Source organism: Falco rusticolus, chromosome 9 (genome assembly GCF_015220075.1).
Source record: "Falco rusticolus isolate bFalRus1 chromosome 9, bFalRus1.pri, whole genome shotgun sequence".
NCBI lineage: Eukaryota > Metazoa > Chordata > Aves > Falconiformes > Falconidae > Falco > Falco rusticolus.
In genome coordinates this window covers 10,180,349-10,202,642 of record NC_051195.1, presented here as the reverse complement: position 1 = coordinate 10,202,642, position 22,294 = coordinate 10,180,349, and the positions used below count along the sequence as shown (strand labels likewise).

At 42.7% G+C, this 22,294-nt stretch overlaps 1 protein-coding gene across 1 annotated transcript in view; it reads left to right on the top strand.

Annotated features, from left to right (window-relative positions):
* ZCCHC24 (zinc finger CCHC-type containing 24) overlaps window positions 1-22,294 on the top strand; it is a 116,301-nt gene that overhangs the window by 82,643 nt on the left and 11,364 nt on the right. The window contains exon 3 of the mRNA XM_037399373.1: window positions 16,502-16,666. Coding sequence (XP_037255270.1) covers window positions 16,502-16,666 — 165 coding nt within the window. The remainder of the gene's footprint in view (window positions 1-16,501; window positions 16,667-22,294) is intronic.

Below are 22,294 nucleotides of genomic sequence, written 5' to 3'. Positions count from 1 at the left end.
TTTTCTATATCCTTTTCTTATTGCTGCTGTTATTAATCTTACATTTAGAGTAATTATTATGATATTACTGTTTGTTTCTCAAAATTGAATCAGATCCCATTTCATTAACACAGCCTTGCAATTTGATAGCTGTTAGAGTTTCTTTTCCTGAAGACCATACATACCGAGCATACCCCAGTACTTTTAGACAAAAGATTTATTACTGTGAAGAGTTAGCAAAATGCAAAGCACAGACTGGTACTATTCTCCACCCCAAAGGTAGCTGCATTTCCATACCAGCAGATACACTCTGTGTAATTTGGTGAGTGCTCTGGAATGGCAGCAAGTAGGAAATAGCCCAGGATATGTTATTAATGGTCCACAAAATTCATTTAAATTTAACTTTTCACTAAAACACAGCGACCTCTGCAATGAGGTATAATAATGTTTTAACACAGCCTTGTTAGAGGACAATTTAAAATAGATAAGATTGTCTGAAATTATTAAGCCTTTCTGGATCTCCATTGCAGCAGTCTTCAGAACACAAGTACCCCAGGGTTAGCGACCTCCACACATTGCACCAAAGAGAGATTTCTGAGTGACCTCAGTGCTTGTACTCAGCTAGTAGGTAATGCAAGATTTTGAAAACCACTAGATCCGTTTCCAATAGAGCAGAATATTCTTGTTTATGTGGTTGTTGTCTTGAGCCATCTACTTTAATTCAACAGCGAGGGCAAGAGGAGGCACTGCTGCTTGTGATGAGGAGTCTGCTGACTCATTGAGCAAACTGTCAGAAGGGCTTGATCTCTTCCATGGGTGGTTGTTGTCATATTCGTCTCCAGTGGCAATGCCTACTGACCCTCAGCATCCTGCAGGGCTTACTAGGACATTTCCAAGGAAGAGCAGGCTTCCCCTGCTTTGTCTTGCTGCCTCTTGCTGGTATCTTTGATAGAGCTCACACTGTCCCTCGCTGCTGGCAAGGGCTTTGTATTGCGAAGTGCTGGACAGGAGGTGCAAGTCTCTGATAATAGAATAACTGCATCTGCGTATAAAGTAAGCGTGAAGATAAATCCATTACTTAGAGGTTTAATTTTGCCAAGCCAGAGTGAGCCCAGCCGAGTAGTAGAGCTCTACAGCTATTAAAGGTGGGGCTGCCCCAGAAGAAAAGGCCATTTGTTGCTAGTCAGAAGTCCTAAAACATAAACCTGAATCTGCCCTTCAACCCCAGCCGAAGACGTGGCCAATGCGAGGCAGCCCTCCGTCTCCAGGCCGGTCAGACCTGAAGACAAACGGCAGCTCCGGTGGAGTTCGAAGTTTGACAGCGGAACGTTTTCTGTCCCCGCAAAGGGCTTTTCCTGAGGCCCTCTGCCTGTCTCCCGCTCAGTGAATGCTGTCTTTGTTCCCACCAAGTTGACAAATGCCAGTGTTACAGAATAAGGATGACATTTCTGCTGTGGTATTAGGGCTGAGAAAGGGGATTGTTCTGCCCAGCACCGGCCGGGAGGCTGTGCACAAGGGAGGCAGCGCGACACCGTTGTTTGTGCCGCGACAAGGAGGTCCTTGAAGGCCACGGCCAAGACCGAACACAAGACCTGTGTGTGGGGAGACGTGCGCGTGCACTCGTGGCAGCGTCCTCAGCCAAGTCCCTGGCCCCATGGCACACCTGTGTCAGCTTCCTCCTGAGCCCTCCTCATTATGCCTGCGCACACAAAGAGGCAGCTGCACCGGGGCTGGGGATGAGGATGAGGAGCTCGCCACGCTGGCGCGGCCAGGGAGACCGGAAAGCAGGACCGGCCGCCTCTTTTGTCGCCTTTTAAAAATCGAGGGTTTGTGTTGAGCCTGCGGAGGATAATGAGCCTCTCACCAGGCACACACAGAACTGCACATCCCCCTGAAATGCAGAGCGGATAAAGTTAACTGGGCCTTGGAAAGCCTGAAAAAAAATAAATCAAGGGGCTAGAAGACATTTGCTTCTGTGCCAACCCCCACACAAGAGTCTGAATCCGTGGCTTACCAGAACAGCACAGCCCTGACGGTACTCCTTGATCTGGGAAAACAACACCTTTCCACTCACAGACCTTACAGTCAAGTCAGAAGATGAACAAGTGTATCCCACCTATTTTATAATTCCACATTGATTTTTTTTCATTTTTTTCTGAAATCAGTAACACTGCCGAAGTAACTCCCATGGAACAGAGAGGAGTACCTTAATATGAAAACAAAATCAAGGACTCCCGCAAAGGGTTTCTCAGTGGTTTGGAGCTTTTTCTTCCCCTCCAAGATCAAGGCAAATTCACTCCTACTACACCTCTGCAAGCAGAGCAGGCACGAATCTACCTTTAGACTAACATCGCTGGATGGAAAGAGTATCAGGGTGAAACAGCAAAGGGAAACAGCAAAAGGGATCAAGAACTGCATGCCTCCCCTAAATCTTCATCCCACCTCTCCAGTCATGCTCTGCAGCAAACACTATGGCAAGTGTTTTATACCAGATGCTTCTTGCACAATACCCTTTCAAAAATGAATAGTTTCTTAGCCTTGAGCAAACAACAGTAGACGGCATCTAGCAAAGGCATTTTGCAGTGGCCTGTTCACTGTCTGTGTCAGGAAGACTGCCTTAGACTTCAGAAAAGCTGAAGATGGCCTCAGTCACAAGCATGTTCCCATGAAAAGTATTGAACATAGCTCAAAGCCTTGTCATGCCTTCTGTGCCCTACAGCCCCTTGGTCAATCCTCTGCTCTCATGAGGTTTCTATTAGAACATGTATTCTTCCTTTGTATTGTTTGATAATGAGCTTTTCACTTTACTTGCCTGTGGGTATTGAAACTGTCTGCTCGGACGAAAGTGGAATCAGATATTTTGAACAGGGTGATGGGTATAATTTCTAAAATAGAACTAGGAGCTTAGGAAAAAAATGCTCCTACAACATGGACAGTAGCTGAACACTGCAGCTGTCCTTCACATGTGCTTCCTGGAGCAGCATATTCTTCACTAGTAAAAGATATACCTCACTTGGTGGAGGGCTGTGGTGTTGGCTCGGTTTTTTCCTCAAAAAAAAGTTCTTGCTTTAGGAAGAATTATTTACTCTGTAAGGCCTGTTCATCTCCCAGTCCATCTCCTGATCCTTCTTAGGGTCAGTATACGTGAGAGAATAAGGAACTGCCAGTTGGCCCCAGGCCACTCCCCCATTTTGGGTCAGTTGCTAAAGGCATATCTGGGGTACTGCCTGCGTTACGTTCTCAGAGCAGTCCAGAGTGAGACTCCTATGGTGACAGCTACTTCGCTCTACGCAGGCAGGAAAGTAAGCGGTGACCTTCAGGAAGGGAGCTTTTAAGTATCCATGATAAGGAAATGCTGTATGTGAGTGTCTTTAACAATAAAATTCTTAAATATAGGAAATGCTGTCTGGAGCCACTGTACAAACGTATTGTGAAGGTTGCACATAGTTGAAGAGTTTTGCTTTTTAAAGAAGGCATAGGCAAAATTACCTAATGAAAAAGCTGGAAATGAAATGTCATCTACTTGCACTAAAGGAAATGGAGACTATAGCTCACTTGTTTAGACTGTTACCGTTTCATTTCACTTTTCTGACTATATTCTGGTCAAAACAGATTCCATTAAAAAAAATTTACTAGCAATGATTATCTTCATCTCAAAGTTCATGCTACACAGCCGTACTAAGCAAGCCTAAAACATAGGTGTCCAAAAGACTGAATTTCTTACAGCACAGCCAAGCAGCCTGATGAATCAGACATGAGTTTCCTATTTCAACACATAAAGAGATTTTAATTCTCTCAAAAGCCAGAGTTACGGACCAAGACACACAACATCCATGGCCTGATTCAACCTATGACCTTTCTGTTTCCCAGAAAGTTTCAAGTAACAGTCCTTTTCCTGGCTTGTTTTGTGACAGATTAGAACAAAATAATTAGTAGTGAAGAGATAAAGAGTCAGCTAACCAACTTTTTGGCAGAATCTGAATCGCTGAAAAGCCTATAAATTTTATTCTGTATCTTTTCTCTGCATCAGTCATCCTCTACTCACTCCTTTCATTCTAGCCAGAATTCTGCTGCTGTGAGAAATCCCTCCTCACCCAATGCTTTGACTGTGTTGTGTTCTCACCCTTCAGATACCTATTAGCATTCTCACTCTGCCCATACTGATTGCAGTCAGTCCTTCCTCACCTTCAGGGCACTGCATATTTCTGCATTTGATCAGGAAAAATAATACAGAGGGAATCAGTTTGCCTCAGTTCCTTCTCATAAGAGTTTCAGTAAAATGCCTAAAGTTCTTGTAACACTACAAACATCAACCATGAATGTCACAGAATGGTTAACAAAGTTTGGCAGCTGCTGTTGCTGTTTTGGTAGCATGACACAAGTGATTCTTTAGATGATTCAAGCTAGCTTTGCACAGAGTGAAAAAAAAAAAACCAGTGGAGGAGCATGGTAGAAAATGCAAATACAACTGCAGGAACAGGATGGACTGAGAAGGAATGATGGAAGAGATTAGAGATTCAGATTCATACTGTATTATCACAAACTTCACACCGAAGGGTGGTTGTCCTTGGGTTGTCTAAAGTATTGGTGTATATGCCTGTAAGTTTTCACGGCAAGCCAATGGTTATGTTTAAAACAGCGAGACTTTTTCTGATGCACTCCAATTAAGATGTTAAAAACCTAGTCTTTTGTAATAAAGGGACTGAGCGTACAGTGGAAGAAAATTAGCAAGGAGTTCCTCCCAGGCGTCTGCACATGCACAGGGGTTCAAAGCAAGAAAGCGAGCAACGAGCTCTGAAGTGATGTCAAGCACATGAACTAAGTCAGGTAGCTGGGATTTGAGGGCTCTTGAGGTAGATGGGCTTACCCATGGCTGCTCAGGGCAGAGGAGGAGGGTTTCTAAAACTTTCTTCTACGCATTATGCTCACGTGTGACCTGGCAGAGTATTTCTAGAGGAAAGAACACTGGGACCAGAAAAAACCAAAAAGTCCCTTAGTCCCTTTCACATTATTAAACATAATAAACATTTATGCAGTTTAGATATCAGCAGCTGAAGTCATGTTTCATTTCTGGGCTATGCATAGCATGTCTTTTTCCAGGCTCAAAAAGAATGCTGTAATTTAAAGCAGGCTGCCTGACTCAATCAGTGTTTTTGTATGTCATCTTGGAGACAGCGTGGTGGGGGGGAAGGTGGAGAGAAGGAGGCTGAGGTGGAGAAAGGGAGGGTGGTTGCTCATCTGGTCTTTATTTCCTTTCCCTGTTTCTTAATAGTTCAAGCAAAGGGCCCATTCCAGCTAGAAGCAATGACAGTCTTGCTGTGGTATTTCATCTTGGAGGAGGACAGGCCACAGCTTGCTCTGTGTGCTAGCATCCTGGGAGCCTCCGCCACTATGCTGCTGTGGGGTGGGGAGGTCACAGGGGTGCGGGCAGGCCTTGCGTTGTTTTTGTTACAGCAGGAAGATTTCTAAAGGGGGGCCATGCTTTATCTATTGCGTAAAGCATTTCCTAGCTAGAAATCCTTATAACTGTATATGTGCTTGCCTTCTGCCATGTGGTTTTTGTTTACTTTTTTAAATGATGGATCAGTGGAGACGTCACAAGTAGTTAATGGAAAACGACATTTCTGACTACTTTAACCAACTGGGTTGTAGGGAAAACATAACGTATGAAAGAGACAACATCTGTTAAGCAGAGCCTTTAAAAAAATGGCCTCAAAAGGTGAGGTCAGGTTCACCAGTGACAGACCTGTGGCAGCCCTTGTTCAAAACCCTTATCTGAGAATTGTGTTACTCAAGATTCATGCGTACTGCTCACTTTTGTAGTAACAAACATTAATTACACTCCCAGAACAGGAGGTACTCTAGTACTGCCTGTACTCCAGATGAAAAATCGGAGCACAGAGAGATCAAGTCACTTGTGCACAAACCCACAGAATGAGGCTGTAGTTGAGCCAGAAATGAAGGCCAGGCTTGCGAGGGGCCAGCGCAGCGCCTTAACCGCAAGACCACATTCTCCTCGTTACAGGCACCCTCCTGTTGGATTTTTCTTACTGTAGTTATACCTATTCTTATGCAGGGCGCAGGATATGCCACAAACCAGGTCTTGAATATCCTCAAGGATTTAGTGGGTAGTTGAAAGAGATCCTGTCCCTTTCACGGCAGAAGGAAGGAAGAAGGCTGAGTTCTTCTAGAAACATCCTTTCCCCTGAAAGTCATCCTTATCGTCTTAACAATATTTCCTTTGCTTTCCAAGAGCTGTTTTGAAGAGATAAAACCTTAACAAGAGCAAAAGCATTTCTAGTTCAGGCTAAAAGAAAACCATTATTGTTGTGATTCATACACATAAGAAGGAAACAAGAAATGATTCTGTCAGTCCAGAGGGTGCAACAAGCAGCGTAAAGTTGAACCAGAGCAAAACAAGCCATTTCCTGAACGTTAACACTGCTAAAGTTGCATTTCATGTTTCATTGTGCAATTGTATTGAATTAAAATATTCTCTGCTTTGCTGCCTTCTCCTCTGGCCTGCCTCATGTGTTCTCATCTTCCCGGTGCAGTACCTTCCCCTGCGTACCCCCTTGCCCAGCCTGCAGAGAGCAAAGCACCCATCCTTTGCCCACTGTCAGAGCACAGGACGGGGACTATTCAGGAAACTGCATAGGAACTTGAGAAGTTTCTTAAAAATGTCTTTCTTAATTAAAGGATATTAAAATATCTGTTGTATCAGGTTGACCTTGCTATGGGCTACAAATTTTTAGGATAGAGGAAAAAGCAGATAATGCTTTAGGATGATGCAGTTTCATTTGGAAACTAGGCAAAGGAATTAACGCTATTTTCAGATATATGAACGATGTCAAAGTTTTTAGTTGAAATAAAATCATTATTTATTGTAATTGCCTCATTAATGTCATCAGAGTCCTACAGACCGCTCTGTCTCAGAAGAAAAAGTACCTTAGCATAAAGCAGCAGTTCCTCCTGACATCCCTGGCCATTAACAGACTGTGTTTCTAACGAACGAGCAAAAGTAGCAGATTCCCAGGTTGAGGTTTCTCGGTAAGATGACTGAGGCACTGAAGTCCCTCCCAAAGTACTTTCAGCAAGTGTAGCCCAGCAGGTATATGGTGTGGAGGAGAGGCACAACAGGTCCAGATTTACCAAAGAATAAAGGCACCAAAAGATATAGATAATCATACAGCAGGATTTTACAAAGCCACTTGAGCAGCAAAGAAAGCTATCTCCCATCAGCACCTACAGTCCTCTATACTTCATACAGGCCCTTTCTCTATCTACTCCCCTTTGTACATTCATGCCAAAGTTACATCAAGCTGCACCCAGCATAAGATTAAGCTACAGTAGTTCATGAGGAGTAAGCACAAAATGTTTTGCTAATTGCCATGTCTGCAGTTAAAGCTCCTGTGCAGCTTTCATGAACGGTTCAAACAGAAAGCCAACACTATTATTCTGCATGTTTGATGTGAAAAAAGTATCAGGTTCTCAGCTGAAACATCAACCAAAAAGCAACACAAGCTCTACGGACACCACATAAATTGAGGAATTCCCTGATCCAAATCCTCTCTTGAAAATTTGCTTTACCCAAATAATGGCACACCCAGTCTAGTCTGGCCAGTCTTCTCAGGTGATTTCTTTACCTGGACACTTAATAAGGAGGGAAATACTATCACAGGATCTATTGGAGATCTGCAGCTGCATCTCAGCATCACAATCCAGTCCAAATCTCTTCAGGTTGAGACTTTGTCTAAGCACATCTCAGAAAAGCAATGAAGCAGAAGGCAATATCCCACATTTTGAACAGGGCTTCAAAAGCACCTGCCCCTCACCTAGATTTGCAATAAAATGACCTCCAGTGACATCTATTGGCTTTCCTATCTGTTTTGCCTCTGGAGGGGTCCTATGGGGAGGCAAGGGGGCTGCCAGAGCTACTCCACCGTATTTTGAAGGACAGAAGATCACCATATTCAGACCTGTCAGCTCATGGCTACAGCAGTGCCCAGCTGTGCCACATCAGCCCTGGGAGAAATCTGAAACTCACATGAAGTCATCTGAGGTGGGCCAATTAAACAGGTCCAAAAATATGAGTCTTGACCTCAGCTTGGAAGAGGTAGTACCTGATTATAGCAAGGGTGTGACCCTCGCTGCTCCAAAACTCTGATTCCAACTACTGAAAAAAATGCCAATATATTTAATACAGCATGCTACCAGAGGAGAAGGGGGAGGGAGAGAGGAGGCAGCTATTGCCATTGTATGTTTTCAAGCAATGGATGAAGAGGGACAAAAGGGTCCACACATCAGGAAACTATTAAAATGAATACATTCCTAGTTTCTTCATAATTAATTCAGCATGGCCAATTTTGTATCAGAGAAGGGGAAAGAAAGATTTCAACCACTTCCTTTTATCTCAAGCTGTTTGGAAGAATATGATCTTGTAACACTGAAAAGAAGTGCCTCACTGCATCCCAGCAGGCGACTGTAATTTTAACTCTTCCACATGCCTAATTTGCTACGTAAATCCCTATTTTCTGTATGACATACAATACTTAAATTATACAGCAAAGACCCAAGTTCATTTAGGCACTACCCATCCCCACTCTCTAGCCCCACCCCCTTTTTTACTTCATATTGCATTAAGAAATACATTGAAAACAGTTTTCACTAGACAATTCCCTAAGAGAATTTTTTTCAGGATGATTGCTTCATTTATGCGAGTTAACATTTGGTTCATATTTTGACGGTTATCTTCACATGCATAAGAACCGGAGACCTATTCTTTCCCTGTTCTTGAAATTGTAGGCTCTGGGTTAGGCCAAGTTACGCAATACTTTCAAAAGAAGATTCATTAGGCGGCTATTTATATGCTCAAGTAATTCCATTGTTTTCAAGGTCCTACAGGAACAAATGTATTAAAGCTCTGACTGGCCACAAGTATAGACAGTCGGTTTGGGAGCTCTTTCACAGTCATTCAACAAGCAAAGAGTAGCACGCACAGGTAAAACAAGTCCTTGAAGTACAGTTAACCAAGATAATTATTTGCAGCTTTCCTTAGTAGAAGATTCGGGTAGGGTTCGTCGAGCTCTGTGGCTCTGAAAGTCTACCAAACACATTAAACACTTGATCGTTGTTGCCCTGTATGTAACACACAATGTAACTGAATATGTAAGCGCACCATTTGAAATCCTAAAACCTGGAAAACCTATGTGAACATTCAGCAAACAAATAAAATATGTCTGAGGTTAAATAGGAATGTGAATGCAAGGAGAGTTTCACCTACTAGTAAGACTCCACTAACAAGCTTCGTCTAGAGAGACCATGTTTCTGTGCAACACTACGCACCCACATTTTTCTTCTATAGAAGAATTGACTGAAAGTTTTGTGGATGTTACTTGCTCGGTATCTTCTAATAGCGCTTAGCTGGCCCAGACAAAGTTCAAGGTGCCTGCATGCTACACGAGCTACATCATCATACGTAGCCCAAAGTGATTACACAGTGCCACAAGAATGGCAGAAGCGGTAGGGAACAGCAGAAGGGCTTCTCCCCACTGCATCTGAAGAGCTGAGGTACGGTCTGATTGCATGGCTTGACCAAGACCAGACGGAAAATCTGTTAGGGCTGCATACTCAATCCAGGGGTTGGAAGTCCACCACCAGCCCTGTCACCACATTACCATTCTTCCCAGATACTTTCCTATTACACCACTTGCTTATGTCAATAACTCCAAGTCTTTTTTTATTAAGACAGAAGCCTATGAAAACAGCATACTATAATTTAATTCATGCAGTTGTTTTCTCAGACTGTATGGTACTGAGCTTTTACATGTTTTCTATCACCGTATTAGCTGCAGAGTGATGACTAGGATTTGCAAAGAAGGAAACCCACACTATCAACTTCTCTGAGCATTCAGTGTTTAGTAATTGACACATCAGATAGTAACTAATATTTGGCAATTCCACAAATATTATGCTTCAGACTGATGCAGCACAGAAATGAGTATTATATTTATTGTCACTGGAAGTATCAGGAATTTAAACCACTGCATTCATAGAAACAAGCTTGTTCTTCAAGGCAGTTAAAGCCTAAGGGTGGTTGTAATGATCAGCTCCATCAGGCATTTTGTAGCAGAAGAAAAGCCTTTGTTCCAAAAAGCATGGCTGGGATTCTGAAAAATCTGCAGACCCAGATTTTGATTTAAATGTTAGAATGTTTGCCAAGCCAGCTTCTTGGATTTCTAGACTTTGATCAGCATGTCCATGACAACCATGCCTATTGCTTTAATCATTATCAGAAACCATGTGTGTGTTATTAATAACAAATTCTGCCAAATCTTTCTCTTGGTTTGCCATTGTGGAAATGAGATCAAAATTGCAGTTAACAGACAATATGTTGACAACATTGATTTTTTCAAAGCAACCAAAAGCTGTATACTCATATATTAAAATGACAAACATCAAATTGGTCTTCTGCCATTTCAAAATTTACCTGTAAAAGTTCACTGACACAGCTTAATAATAGATAATTTTAAATGTTTCCCAAAGAGTAAGACTTGGGGAGTGAAAATGTTTTTAACAGCAGAAATAGGGCATTTGTTCAAGCAAAACAGACTAACGTTATTCTGGATTGCATGCTATACATGTTTTGTTTAATGCTTTTCTCTGCGAGAATTTTGTTCCATTCTGAACACTACCCTGCTAGGAAGGCACCGACTGCAGGGCCAAGAAAGCAGAGGACTATGGTGATGCTCAGCAGAGGTACACGTATGAAGATGAAATAAAGAAAGAAGAAATGCGTGTGGGAGCAAACTTCTGTATACACTCGACTGCGAAATTATCTTCCACATAAGGTGACTGAATATACTACTAGCAAAAGCACAGTACGCTGTGAGCCCTGGAGCAGCAAGCAGACGCACAGAGAGCCTGAACAGTCTTACCTGCTCCTAATTCTACATTTCTTTGGGAGGTCAGTCCTCAGCTCCAGCAATTTGTTGCCTCCTTTTCCCCAGCCCAACAGTCCCCTGACAGCAAGCAGGAAGGCTACAGTACAAATACTGCCCTAGAGAAGAGGTGCTGAGAAATCCTACCAACTTTATCAGATGCCTGACTGTAATAGTTTCATTATTTAGGACCTCGGTACAAAGCCAACTCTAACCCCGATTAGGTTTTAAGAGCAGAAATACTACAAGTGTGAGATTCCAGATCAACAGTAACAACTGATGAGCTTTAACCGCCTTGAAGAACAAGCTTGTTTCTATGAATGCAGTGGTTTAAATTCCTGCTGCTTCCAGTGACAATAAAAGCCGTACAGCAGAATCCCCACAGTCAGAGGCTGAAGTAGCCCTAAGCCTTGTGATGGACAAGGCACCTAAGAAAATCCCAGCTGAGTAAAACACATACTGGCCTCCTCTGTTAAGCTACACAAACAAGTTTTCACGTTTCCTTTATTTTTCAGCCCTGCTCAGTTATAGTTTTATTTGTAGTAAGTCCTTAGTCTGGACTATCCAATACATCTAAAAATCCCATAATATCTGTTGTTCAGTAAATCAAATAGAAGCTTTTGTTTAAATAGTAACGCTGTAATGAAAAGTCTGCTTTCTGACAGTTTTCCTTTAACTAACCCCGTAGCAAGACTTCTCATCATATCACTAATACACAAATCATACTAGAGACAAGAAGGCTGAAACAAAGCATCAATTTGGTTTCTGTATCCCCCAGATGCTCTTCCTATATTGCATGTATTAATTAAAGATGTAGCGACAGTTCATTTAAATACCTCAGAAGGCTCCAGCGTCACACATCAGCAATATCATACACCAACAACACGGACTACAAACAGCAAGGAAAAATAGATCAGCTGTGTTAGAATTAATTTCCTAAACATGTAACCTCTCTGTCTATTCTGTTGATACTCAGATTTAAATGAATGCAAAAGTCAGGAAGGACAAAGAAAAAACTTGACTGATGTAAGGATTCCCTTTTATGTGCCATTTTGGCATAGGCACATGAGTGTGTCCTTGTTCTCTACACAGCGCTGAGAAGGGTCAGAGGACTTCAGCAAATTTCCCAACACTCTATAACTTGGTGCAGAGTCAGGACTAGAATGCCAGGACACCCAGTACGCCAAACCAGCCCTAATACATTCTTTTTATTTTCTAATTGAACATTTGGGTACACTATCATCATCATTAATGTTTCAAAACTACGCATGTACAGTAGCGCAAAATAAGAGTGCTAGGGGGTTTTTTAATGCCATCTTCTAGTTGTGCTTACAACAGGGAGTGTCGGAGGGCTCACATTTCAAAATAGAATCCAGCCCTCACACTCCCACTGACCACTTGGGAGCCGGTCAGTGCATCAAGCTGTTGTTTGCTGTTATCACTTTTCTGCTTTATGTGATGAAGCATCCTCATAAGCACACCCTTACAGAGCTCTGCTAGGAAGGGGATCCACCTACCAGTGTCATGTGAACTTTATCTTCCCCCGTACTGTGTGCCTTTCAGCTGCGTAACACAAACTCGGGGGAAGACAGAAGTAGTATGTTGAATAAATTGTTCCTTTGCATTTCACTTTGAAGGACCTCTCTGCCTCGTGTTGTTTATAATGAGTCTAGTTCTAAGCAGGGCATTTGTGTGTGTGTGTGTGGAGGTGTTTTGGTTTTGCTGACTGTGCAAACTGAAACTTTGTGCGAATTGTCTAGGGAAAGCAAAGAGTCCTTTATTGTGTCTGTCACTGCCAAGTGATTTGGCAGATTCCTCTGTGAGATGCACAATCCCATAGGTTGAAAGAGAGCTTGGCTGGCCAGTGACCAGCAGAAAAGCTCAACTTAAACACTTTAAAAATCTTATGGCCAATTTGTGGTTTTGGCTGAATAAAGGGAAAGGATGAAAAATAGAGGCAGCTGGGTGTCAGCGAAGGACGGAACATCGATGTCATTTTCATTGCTGTGCCACACAAAAGTACTGGCTTCATACGTATGTTGGATCTAGCTAAGGTAAACACGTGCACTGGCTGGGTAAATCTGCAAAGATGGTTTCATTTGTCTTAGCGTCTGTCTGGAAGACCAAGGTGTATCAGCAAGGTCCTTTCATTTGACTAACTGCTAGTGGACAGAGTACCCAGCCAGGGCTTTTGCAGAATCTGTGCTGCTTCCTGAATCCAAGGCGAGAGGGAGTCCCTTAGGTCCTCTAATTACCACCACCAGCCCAAGGCTGGCTTCAGCTTGTGCCTGAGGACCACGAGGAGGGAAGGGGCTCTGGGCCGCCACAGCCGCCAGCCCAGGGGTGCCTCAGGGAAGGACGGCTCTCCCTTCTGCACATTGCCTCCCGATTTCCAAAGTCAAAGCAGCACAAAGAACCTGTTGTGTCAGCCACCTGGACACTGAGAGACATGTCAAAGAATGGCTAGATTCTGGTCCTTCTAGAAAAATCTGTTTGGTTTTAATCATCCCCAAAGGCCTGCCTGTCCTGGCTGCATTAAATAACCCTTGAAATGTCGGAGTGAAGATACGTACAGCTGTCGGAGAGCCATACAGTCACATAGCAGGAGAAATGCTGGGAGCTTTGGTTTGATAGAGTCTGCCTCTCAAATCAGCATGTAAACCATAAAATTGTCAACCCCCCAGACTAAAAGAATGCTGAAAACTTAAAGACCTTGACACATTACAGTTTGTAACCTAGTTTGAATGTTATTTAAAGTGCGGTAAAACAGAGGTCCCACCAAGCTTTTGCAGCCAAGGGTAGAAACCGCACCAAAGACTGCCTGAGCCTGAAGGCAATGGGACAACACGGTAACAACAAAACGTTTTGCCATTGTGAATAGGGGCATATCTTTGCCTGGTTAACTCAGAGGATAAAGAAACCCTTATCTGCAGAAAGAGTAAGAAAAGATAATGCTTAGTGACCTAAACACCAACCAAGGTTTATTATTAAACACCATTCAAATCAAGCCAGGGTGAGGAGGAAGCAGGAGATTAATAGTTTAAACAAGGTAAATGCCCCATTTTATAAAATAAGAGACTTTAGGTTAATACCAAAGGACAAAATGTGTCTTCTTGCTCTTTTTTGGCACTTGGTTAAGAAAAACCTTTGGTGAAAACAGTTCTTGCCCTCCAGCTGGATGAGTACTAAGACACCTCTGTCACACAACGACCGGGTGCTGGAGCACCCTGCCGAGCAGGGCTGGCTGCTTCTGCGCCAAGGAGCAGGCTGTTTCTTGGAAATGTTTACGCAATTCAACTGCGCTGCTGCTGAAGCCACAGAGACTTAAAAAAAAAAAAAAAAAAAAAAGGGAAAACACCCAGCCTCAGACCTCTCAAGCCATTAGTGTATCTCACTCAGGTTTTGCCTTCTACCAAATACTGTCAAATTTCTGTTTTGTTTGGACCTGAAGGGTGGAGGGAGCTGGAGAGTTGCCTTTGCTGCTGTCAGTGCTTCCTAATGATGTTTCTTACTAGACAAAATGAGCTCGTTTGTTTGAGAATCCAAATTCCCTGTGGGGCACAGTTTGGGAAACTGAAGATATGGGAAGGAAAATAATATCTGTCAGGGCAAAGTATAAACATCCATAAAGCAGAATAACGAAACACCTACAGAGAACGTTGTAGTTTTGCCAGCAAACTAATTAAAATCACTGACAGGAGGGAGCTGTGACAGCCGAAAAGTTAAAAATAAATCAGAAGTTTAGTCTAGCAATTATAAGAGGAAATTACCGCCGGAGTCAGGGCTCCTATGTTCTTTTCCCAGTTCTGCTTCCGATTTACTGAGCAAATTGGAGAAGAAAGATTTTAAAAGTAGGTTCTAATTTGGAAGGCCTCCGTTCCTGATGCCCAGCTGTACACACAGAGGACTTAACCAATTAGCATCTTCAGTTCCCTCCTGTGCGTTTGTGAGGGCAGAGCATTGCAGGGCATTGGCATCTTCTCTGAAGTCAGCTCCCTGATGTGGAGAAACCTGCAGTTACCAGCCCGCTCAACATGCCCATCTCTGAAAGCTCCCAATCTGTGAATTGTGGCTAGTGCAACATATGGCTGTGGGAGTCCGATGCTTAAAAGTTCTTTATGGCTGCCATAACATATTGCAGTGGGAGTGTTATGTGTAAATACTGTTTGTAAACATTTACAAGACTTCTCAGAAGCACTCTGTCTCCATAGTCAGCGCTATTACTTTTGGAAATAATACACTCTGTGACCTGCACATTTTCTGAAAGGACTGCCTCTTAGCAGGGGCAATGAAGCTGCATTTCTAGGTCTGACTGCAGGAGGAGTTTAAGTAGAGTGCAACTGAAACTGACAATCAGAAATAACTTGTCTGCTGTTCAATAATGTAGCCCCAACTGAAGCTACAAATAAAGCAATCTGTGACACCTCAGGAGGAGGGGGAATGTCTCTTGATTGTAGGAGCTTTCTGTACACAGGGTTGCTGTTCAATTCCATGAGAATTTATAAATGAAGAGAGTATGTGGCTCCTTCTTATACTGACCTGAGTTGTGCTACAAAGTCCTCAGAGACACAGCCAAATTAAGTGTCCAGAATAAGGATGTCTCCGTAAATTGACCTTTTCCTGACCAATATACAGTTACAGTCTCCCATCCTTATCAAGGGACACCATGGATCAGAGGATTACACTCTGGGTGGCTGCCAACACTCATTTAGTCATGGAAGTCCGAATGTTTCTCATTATACCAATGGACTGTTTGGGGTTTTTTTTCTTTTGTGCAATAGTTCTGTAAATATATGCATCCTAATGTCAGCTTCATTTTTGCTTTGAGCCAGAATATTTACAGTGGCTTGTCAGACTGAGTGTCATGAAGCAAATTATTATAGATGTTTGCCTATTTATAACAGAGGTTGCTACTGCATCTGATCTTTTAAAGAACAATATTGCTATGCACGAAAAATAGACAATGCTGTGCACTGATGCTACAGAAAAAAGAAAGAGAGAGGATAGAGTAGGTTTGGTGTCCTCCTCCTCTTCTGCCCACCAGTATGCAGGGGGTAGTGTGCTCAATGTTCCTTTCCGTCTTTCTCCCACAAGGTTACCCTGGAGGTAACACAGTGTCCCCCATGTCCACCAGCCACGGGAGCTCGAGTCTCAGAGCTCCTACCAAACTCAGGTCTTCTGCCAACCACCTCCATTGACCTGTGTTTTCACATAGAAAGCAATTTGGACCTACACGCTGAGAAATCATACAAGCCCCCGAAACATAAACAAACCATTTCCCAGCATGATGAGTCATTTTACTTTTCTAGACTTCATGTGGGATCCTTAAGAATATATGTTCAGTGTCACGAGTGTTACAAGTCATCTTGAACTTTTGAGTATTTCTTACAGAAGTAACTCTCAGTACTGTTAAACTCTGGCTTCAACATACGAACTCTTCATTAAGGGAATATGACCTTCATGTCTGCTGCTGGTACCTTTTGCCTAAAGTTCCCTAATAAAAAAAACCCCACCCTTACTTTCCTACTACCTCTCCCACACCCCTTTTTGGTCATTCATTGCTACCTCCCTTTGTTTTGTAGGCTCGTCCAAAAGGAGAAGGCCTGACACCATACCAGGGCAAGAAACGCTGCTTTGGTGAATATAAGTGCCCCAAATGCAAGAGAAAATGGATGAGTGGAAACTCCTGGGCTAACATGGGACAAGAATGTATCAAGTGCCACATTAATGTTTATCCTCACAAACAGGTAGGAGAAGTGCAGACCTGCTGGCATACAGGCTTGGAATTAGGAACGCTCTTGACTTTGCAAAGCATGGGTAAGACTTACAGAGGACTTGACATGGACTACAACATGCCACAAAAAATTGTTTCCCTGACGAGATGCTGTTGTAAGTCCTGGAAATCAGAACTGCTGTCATCAGAACTGGAAAATCTGAGCGCCGTATTTTTCAGTAAAAATACCTCCCAAATCTTTACCTGCCTTTATTATAGAAACAGGCTGTGGGGCCTTATAATCTGAGATGGAGTAAAGCAAGTTTAGCAGCAGCAGGGCTCCTAGCTCTTCTGAAGCTCTTCATATTTACCCCAATTTAATGTTTCATTCCACTGGTGTCAGTGGAGTTACTTCCCATGCATACTACTTTTTTCACCTGTTGAAATAAGATTGAATTTGGTCAAGGGCCCTTGTCTATTTGTAAAGATTAGTGATGAAAGAACAATACTAAGATGACTCCTGCCTACAGAATTCCTTGGTTAATGACAGTAAAACAAGACAGCCTGGTTAAAGACAGGTTTCTCAGTTTCCATAATACCAAGTGATGCCCCAAGCAAAGAGCTTCGAAGAAAGTCTTTTATTAAGCTGAAAGGGTCAAACCTAGAAAGTAGCTCTGCCAGGAAAGCTGCACCTGCCACCCTGCCAGCCACAGCTCACGTGGTACACACAGCCTTTCCTGCGCCCTGCAGATTGCAGTCGCATCTATCCCTTGAGGTAACTTCCTGTGTTTCCAGCTTACGATGGTAAAAACTACTGTCAGCTCCTGCTTGTGTCCCATCAGAACCGGTCACAAGCAGTCAACCAGGTCAGTGGTGTTTACTGGGAGACAGACAGACCAACTGCACAAGCTTATACCCCTTGTTTCCCTGAGAAACCAGGCTACAGACTGGCTGTCAAAGCTGAATTTTCATGCAGAAAGTCACTTTTGACAACCCCACGAGAAATAAATTTGTCCATCATAGAAAAATTTGGGAGCAATTTCATAATATTGCAGAAAATCTTTGTGGATGGAAAAGGTGAGAATTATTTTTAAAGAGTTTGGGAGGTGTGATTTGCCTCAGGTGTAATTTATCCTAACTGAATCTCAGTAATAAATAGAGCTGTGCGTGGGTCAGGTTACCTGCTGCCCACTCAGACCGCTCAAACCGTAGACAGATCATTTGGATGCAATAGGTGCAAAGGAAATTCCATCATGAGCCTTAGGTGTCTCATTAGTTACCTAAGTGCTTGCAAAATTCCTATAAAAACTCTTTCCATGGGTTCATAAGGAACACTTCATAGCATTTCATGAGATTTTGGAGGGGAGGGTGTCAGGAGAAAAAAAAAAATCCTAGAGAAGGATACTGTGACTTTATTATGACAAAAAGGCTGAGGAATATTGAAATTCATTGCAACAAGCAGGAAGAGGAGATACAGAGAAGTTTATTAAGCTTTATCCCATGCAGGAATATCAAATCAACTGTATTTCCTCCTCTTGTATACACATGCATATTCATCTAATCCTAAGGGCAAGATTTCACTCAGTTTTTACAGCAACATTGCATCCCAATATGCAGCCAAAATACTGGTTTAGAATTGCTAGTACCTTGAAGCAACACGGATTGCGGTTAAAATGTAGTGTTTGAAGCCTGCCACGCTTGTGGCAGAAGCTTTGGTTTAAACTTGACATACTTTACGAGATTATCATCCCTTCTTTCTGTCATGGAAATTTTTCTACTTTACAGCAGACTTGTACAATTCTCTGGCTGAGCCAGTGAATATCTGTGTTTCTGTTGGCCAGCTGAGATGTGATCCATTCCCCTTTCTCTGGGCTAATGCCACTCTGATTCCAAACCTGAAAACAAGAGGTCATCTTTAGAAACTACAGACAAAACTGACGGGAAACTATATTGCAAGTGAGAAAAAGGACCTCTTTTTTTTTTGTGGAAGCATAAATATGGAAGGAAAGCTAACAAATTTTCTTTCACTAACTCACATGAGAATCTCGAAGCTTCCAAGGTCTCCGTTTCCTTGCCTTCATTTAGACAGCTTGTATAGACAATTGCATCAAAATCCAGATTGAGCAATGAAGTCATTTGTCGCATGCATGGAAATACAGTCTTGAGGATGAGAGAAATTACAAAACCCTTGATTTGTGACACAAGTTTCTAAATATTTACATTGTTCTTTTAAATTCTTTCTATCATTTATGTTACTGTTCAAAGGATCTCAAGAAATTGCTCTAGTGGTATCCCATCCACACTATACAAGAGGCATTATAGACATGGGAATATGTACATTTTGTAGTAAATAAGGTTTACAAGTAGTCCCTCGGGCAGAGTTGCCGCTTTTGGCAGGGCTAGAGGAGTCTAATCTGCATAGCAGCACTAAAGTCAAAGACATACTGTGGAAGGGTTGCAGTCTACAGTGCTTGCGTAAGCTGGGCTTGCCTTGGAGCCAGTTACGTAGTGTTTTCTGGGGAATAGTCGCAGCATGTGCAGTGCAGGTGTCCAGAGCTGACCACCATCACTGTGTTTCCACACCATTCCCTAAGGACACCATAACTTAGGCTGTGGAAGAGCTTTGCTATTATCTCTCCATGTGTTTGTGCCCCACCAGTAGGTAATGAAACTATTTGAGATCTTCAAGACAAGAGTGCGTTTCAGCTAGGCTTCTAGATGTAAATAACTTGCAGCCAGTCACTAGTGCCGTTTCCCAAAATTTGAACTTACAACCTCGAGCCGAAAGATTTTACGTCCTGTTGTCACTGCCTCACCTCCATCGGCTTCTATTTCTCAGTGTCACTATCACCATTCTTTCTAGTCTTTTTCATTCTTCCAGAGGTGCCCTGTGCTGCTTCTGATTAAGCATACCAGCAATAGCCAGACAGTAAAGAAAACAGCATCAGTTCACACACAGAGCCAGCAGCAAAGGAGAGCTGACAGGCTGCATGAGGTCAGCACTGCTTCTTGACAGAGCCTGGTGTTTTCTAACCTATACATGTTTTTTGTCCAAGCATCCAGCTCCACACCACACTTTCTCTAACGTTCATCAACATTTATCTGTGCAGCGTTATTCTGCATCATCTTGGAAAATATGTTCTACCCAGTCACCAGTACTCCTACACTAATTACTGTATTTTGTAAAAGCACAGTGAAAGATAAATGTAATTCAAAGACCAATACTTCTAGTTTGAGAGCTAAAGCACACAAAAAAAATCTTATTGTGCACGTAAGATTGTTTTAGAAGGTTTTTTTAATTAGCACTGCTACCCCACTCAAATGTAATTTCCTATTTATTGTTTAGATTTTGATTCCTTTTGTTGACACCTACCATAGGAGAGTCCTCATTCATGTTTGAGTTCCTATGCACGTCTAGAAGTTTTTAGCAATCACTTTTTCCCCTCCTCAGTGCATCAGTGAAAGTCCTCAACTAATTATGGGCTCTTACTGCCTTTATTTTATGGGACCAGATTATTTTCTCTGTCATCTGAATCTTCCATTAGACAGTTTTTCCAACTTAAACAACTCACCTAAGAAAATATGCTGCCTCTCCCCAGAAGCCATGTTTCTCTTGCGGCATTTTAATTCCATTCAAGAAAAAGAAATCAATGTTGCTGTTTTGTAGCATCTATTCTTTCACTGTAAACTCACCATACCACGTGATGTGGTCACAGTACAAGCAATCCATAAATGGATTTCTTTCTTGGATTTTTTTTCCCCAATTTAACAAAACCCAGATGAGCTGGCCAGACAGAAGTCTGACCTCCATGCAAGCTCAGACAGTATTTACCTCTAGTGAAAGAAATGATTTCTACTTCCAAACAATCCTGTCAATATTTCTTCTCTGCAATGTGTTGGAATTCATCATCTCCTTCTCCTACTCCTTACCCTACCATTTGATAAATCTATTATTGTGAGCTAACAGACAAAAAGATATCTTGAATATTATTAAAAAAAATAACGGTCATTTTATCAGAAAATGAATATCAGTGTTGGTTCCTCAACATTAACTATCCTTACGTCAAGTTACAAGAGCCTTCGAAACCACAAGATTTACTTAACTGCAAACAACTCAGACCATGTCTAAAACCAGTCAGGTGCCACATTTCCCTGGTGAGGGCTACATTCACAACAGTATATACAGCATGAAAACTCATACCAGGTCAAGTCAGCCTCCCCCATTCCACATCTGGTCCTGGGCAGTAGAGGACACTTACAGGAAGGTGTGGATATGGACAAAACCAGCAACCACCTCCGAGGATACATTCCCATCCTCTGGTATGGCCAAGTGAGTATGTGTATTCCCAGTTCCTCACCAAATAGATCAACCTCTACAGAGTCTATTCAGTAGCTGAAATATAACCACATAGGCCACCAAGCCTTGCTATGTCATCCTCAATATTGGAGATGAGGATGCTTTTGTCTAGTTAAGGAGAAAAGAACTGACATCCTTATTTCAGGGTTGCTGGATGTTCATTGCAGTGAGTTAGGAGTGAGTTCTCAATTGCCAGGCTTGGCCTTCTCTCCAGTCCTCATCTCCATCTCTGTATCTCACCTTTCCCAATTGCTTTCTTCTGTCTGCGGACTTTTCAGTCCTGTAGGGCTTGTCCACATCGCCTCACAAGGGATGGTTTGTGCCCGGGTACTCCCAGGCTACACTGCCTCAGGCAATAATACCACAGTACTGCAGATAATAATCTCCACCCTGGATAGCCCTGGGGTCGCCATTCAAGCACATATGCTGAGCCTGTGAATGGCTTGTGCAGCTATGCTCAAATCTTGATTTCCTATGCATACCTTTCATTAGTAGGTCCCTGGAGAGGAGAGCAGCCACACTTCCCTGCCACCTGCTCTTTGTTCCTGGAGGCTCATTTCACTCCAGGAAAAGATCCCGTGCCAATTCCCCATAAGGAAAGACTCAATTCAGCCCTGTGCTCTTACTCCACATACTCTATCTGTGAGAATGACTTTTTAATCTCTCTGGGGCAGGAAAAGTCTTCTCAGCAATTTTACAGCTGTGTATATACTTCAGAGTGCTCTATAAATACAGCTCTAAATCTCTGCACTTAAGAGAGATGATGGAGCATGTATCACAAGGAGTAACACAAGAGCCCAATAGCAGGGCTGCTGGCGTTCATTCCTCAACTCATCCACGGCCCAGGAATCAGGTGGCTTTTGCTCCTGAGCTGCAAAACTATTCCTTCTCCCAAGAAAGCTCAGCATGCATTTTTGTTTTCCTGACTGAACTGTGCCACTGTGTTCCTCCTTTTGAGTTTCCACTATGTCCCTCAAGTGGTAGGCCTACCCCTGGGAGCACTTACACAAATTCACAGGACATGGGGCAAAAACTGGAGTCTCATTGAGATCAAGCCCTGTTGAGGAGTAGGAGACTAAAGAACTACCCTGATGAAGCTGCTCCATGGCCATTCCAAAAGTAGTTTCCTAGGTAGTCACTTTAGCTGCTCTAAACATAAACAGACATCTCAGATTGGACTTAAACCTACCTCTTATTCTTCCAAGGCATTTGGATTTTGTAGTTGTTTATGCTCCTTCTTACTCGGCTCCAGCAACAAAGCCAGTCCTTACAGCCATTCACCAGCATTCCTGGCACTGTAACAGC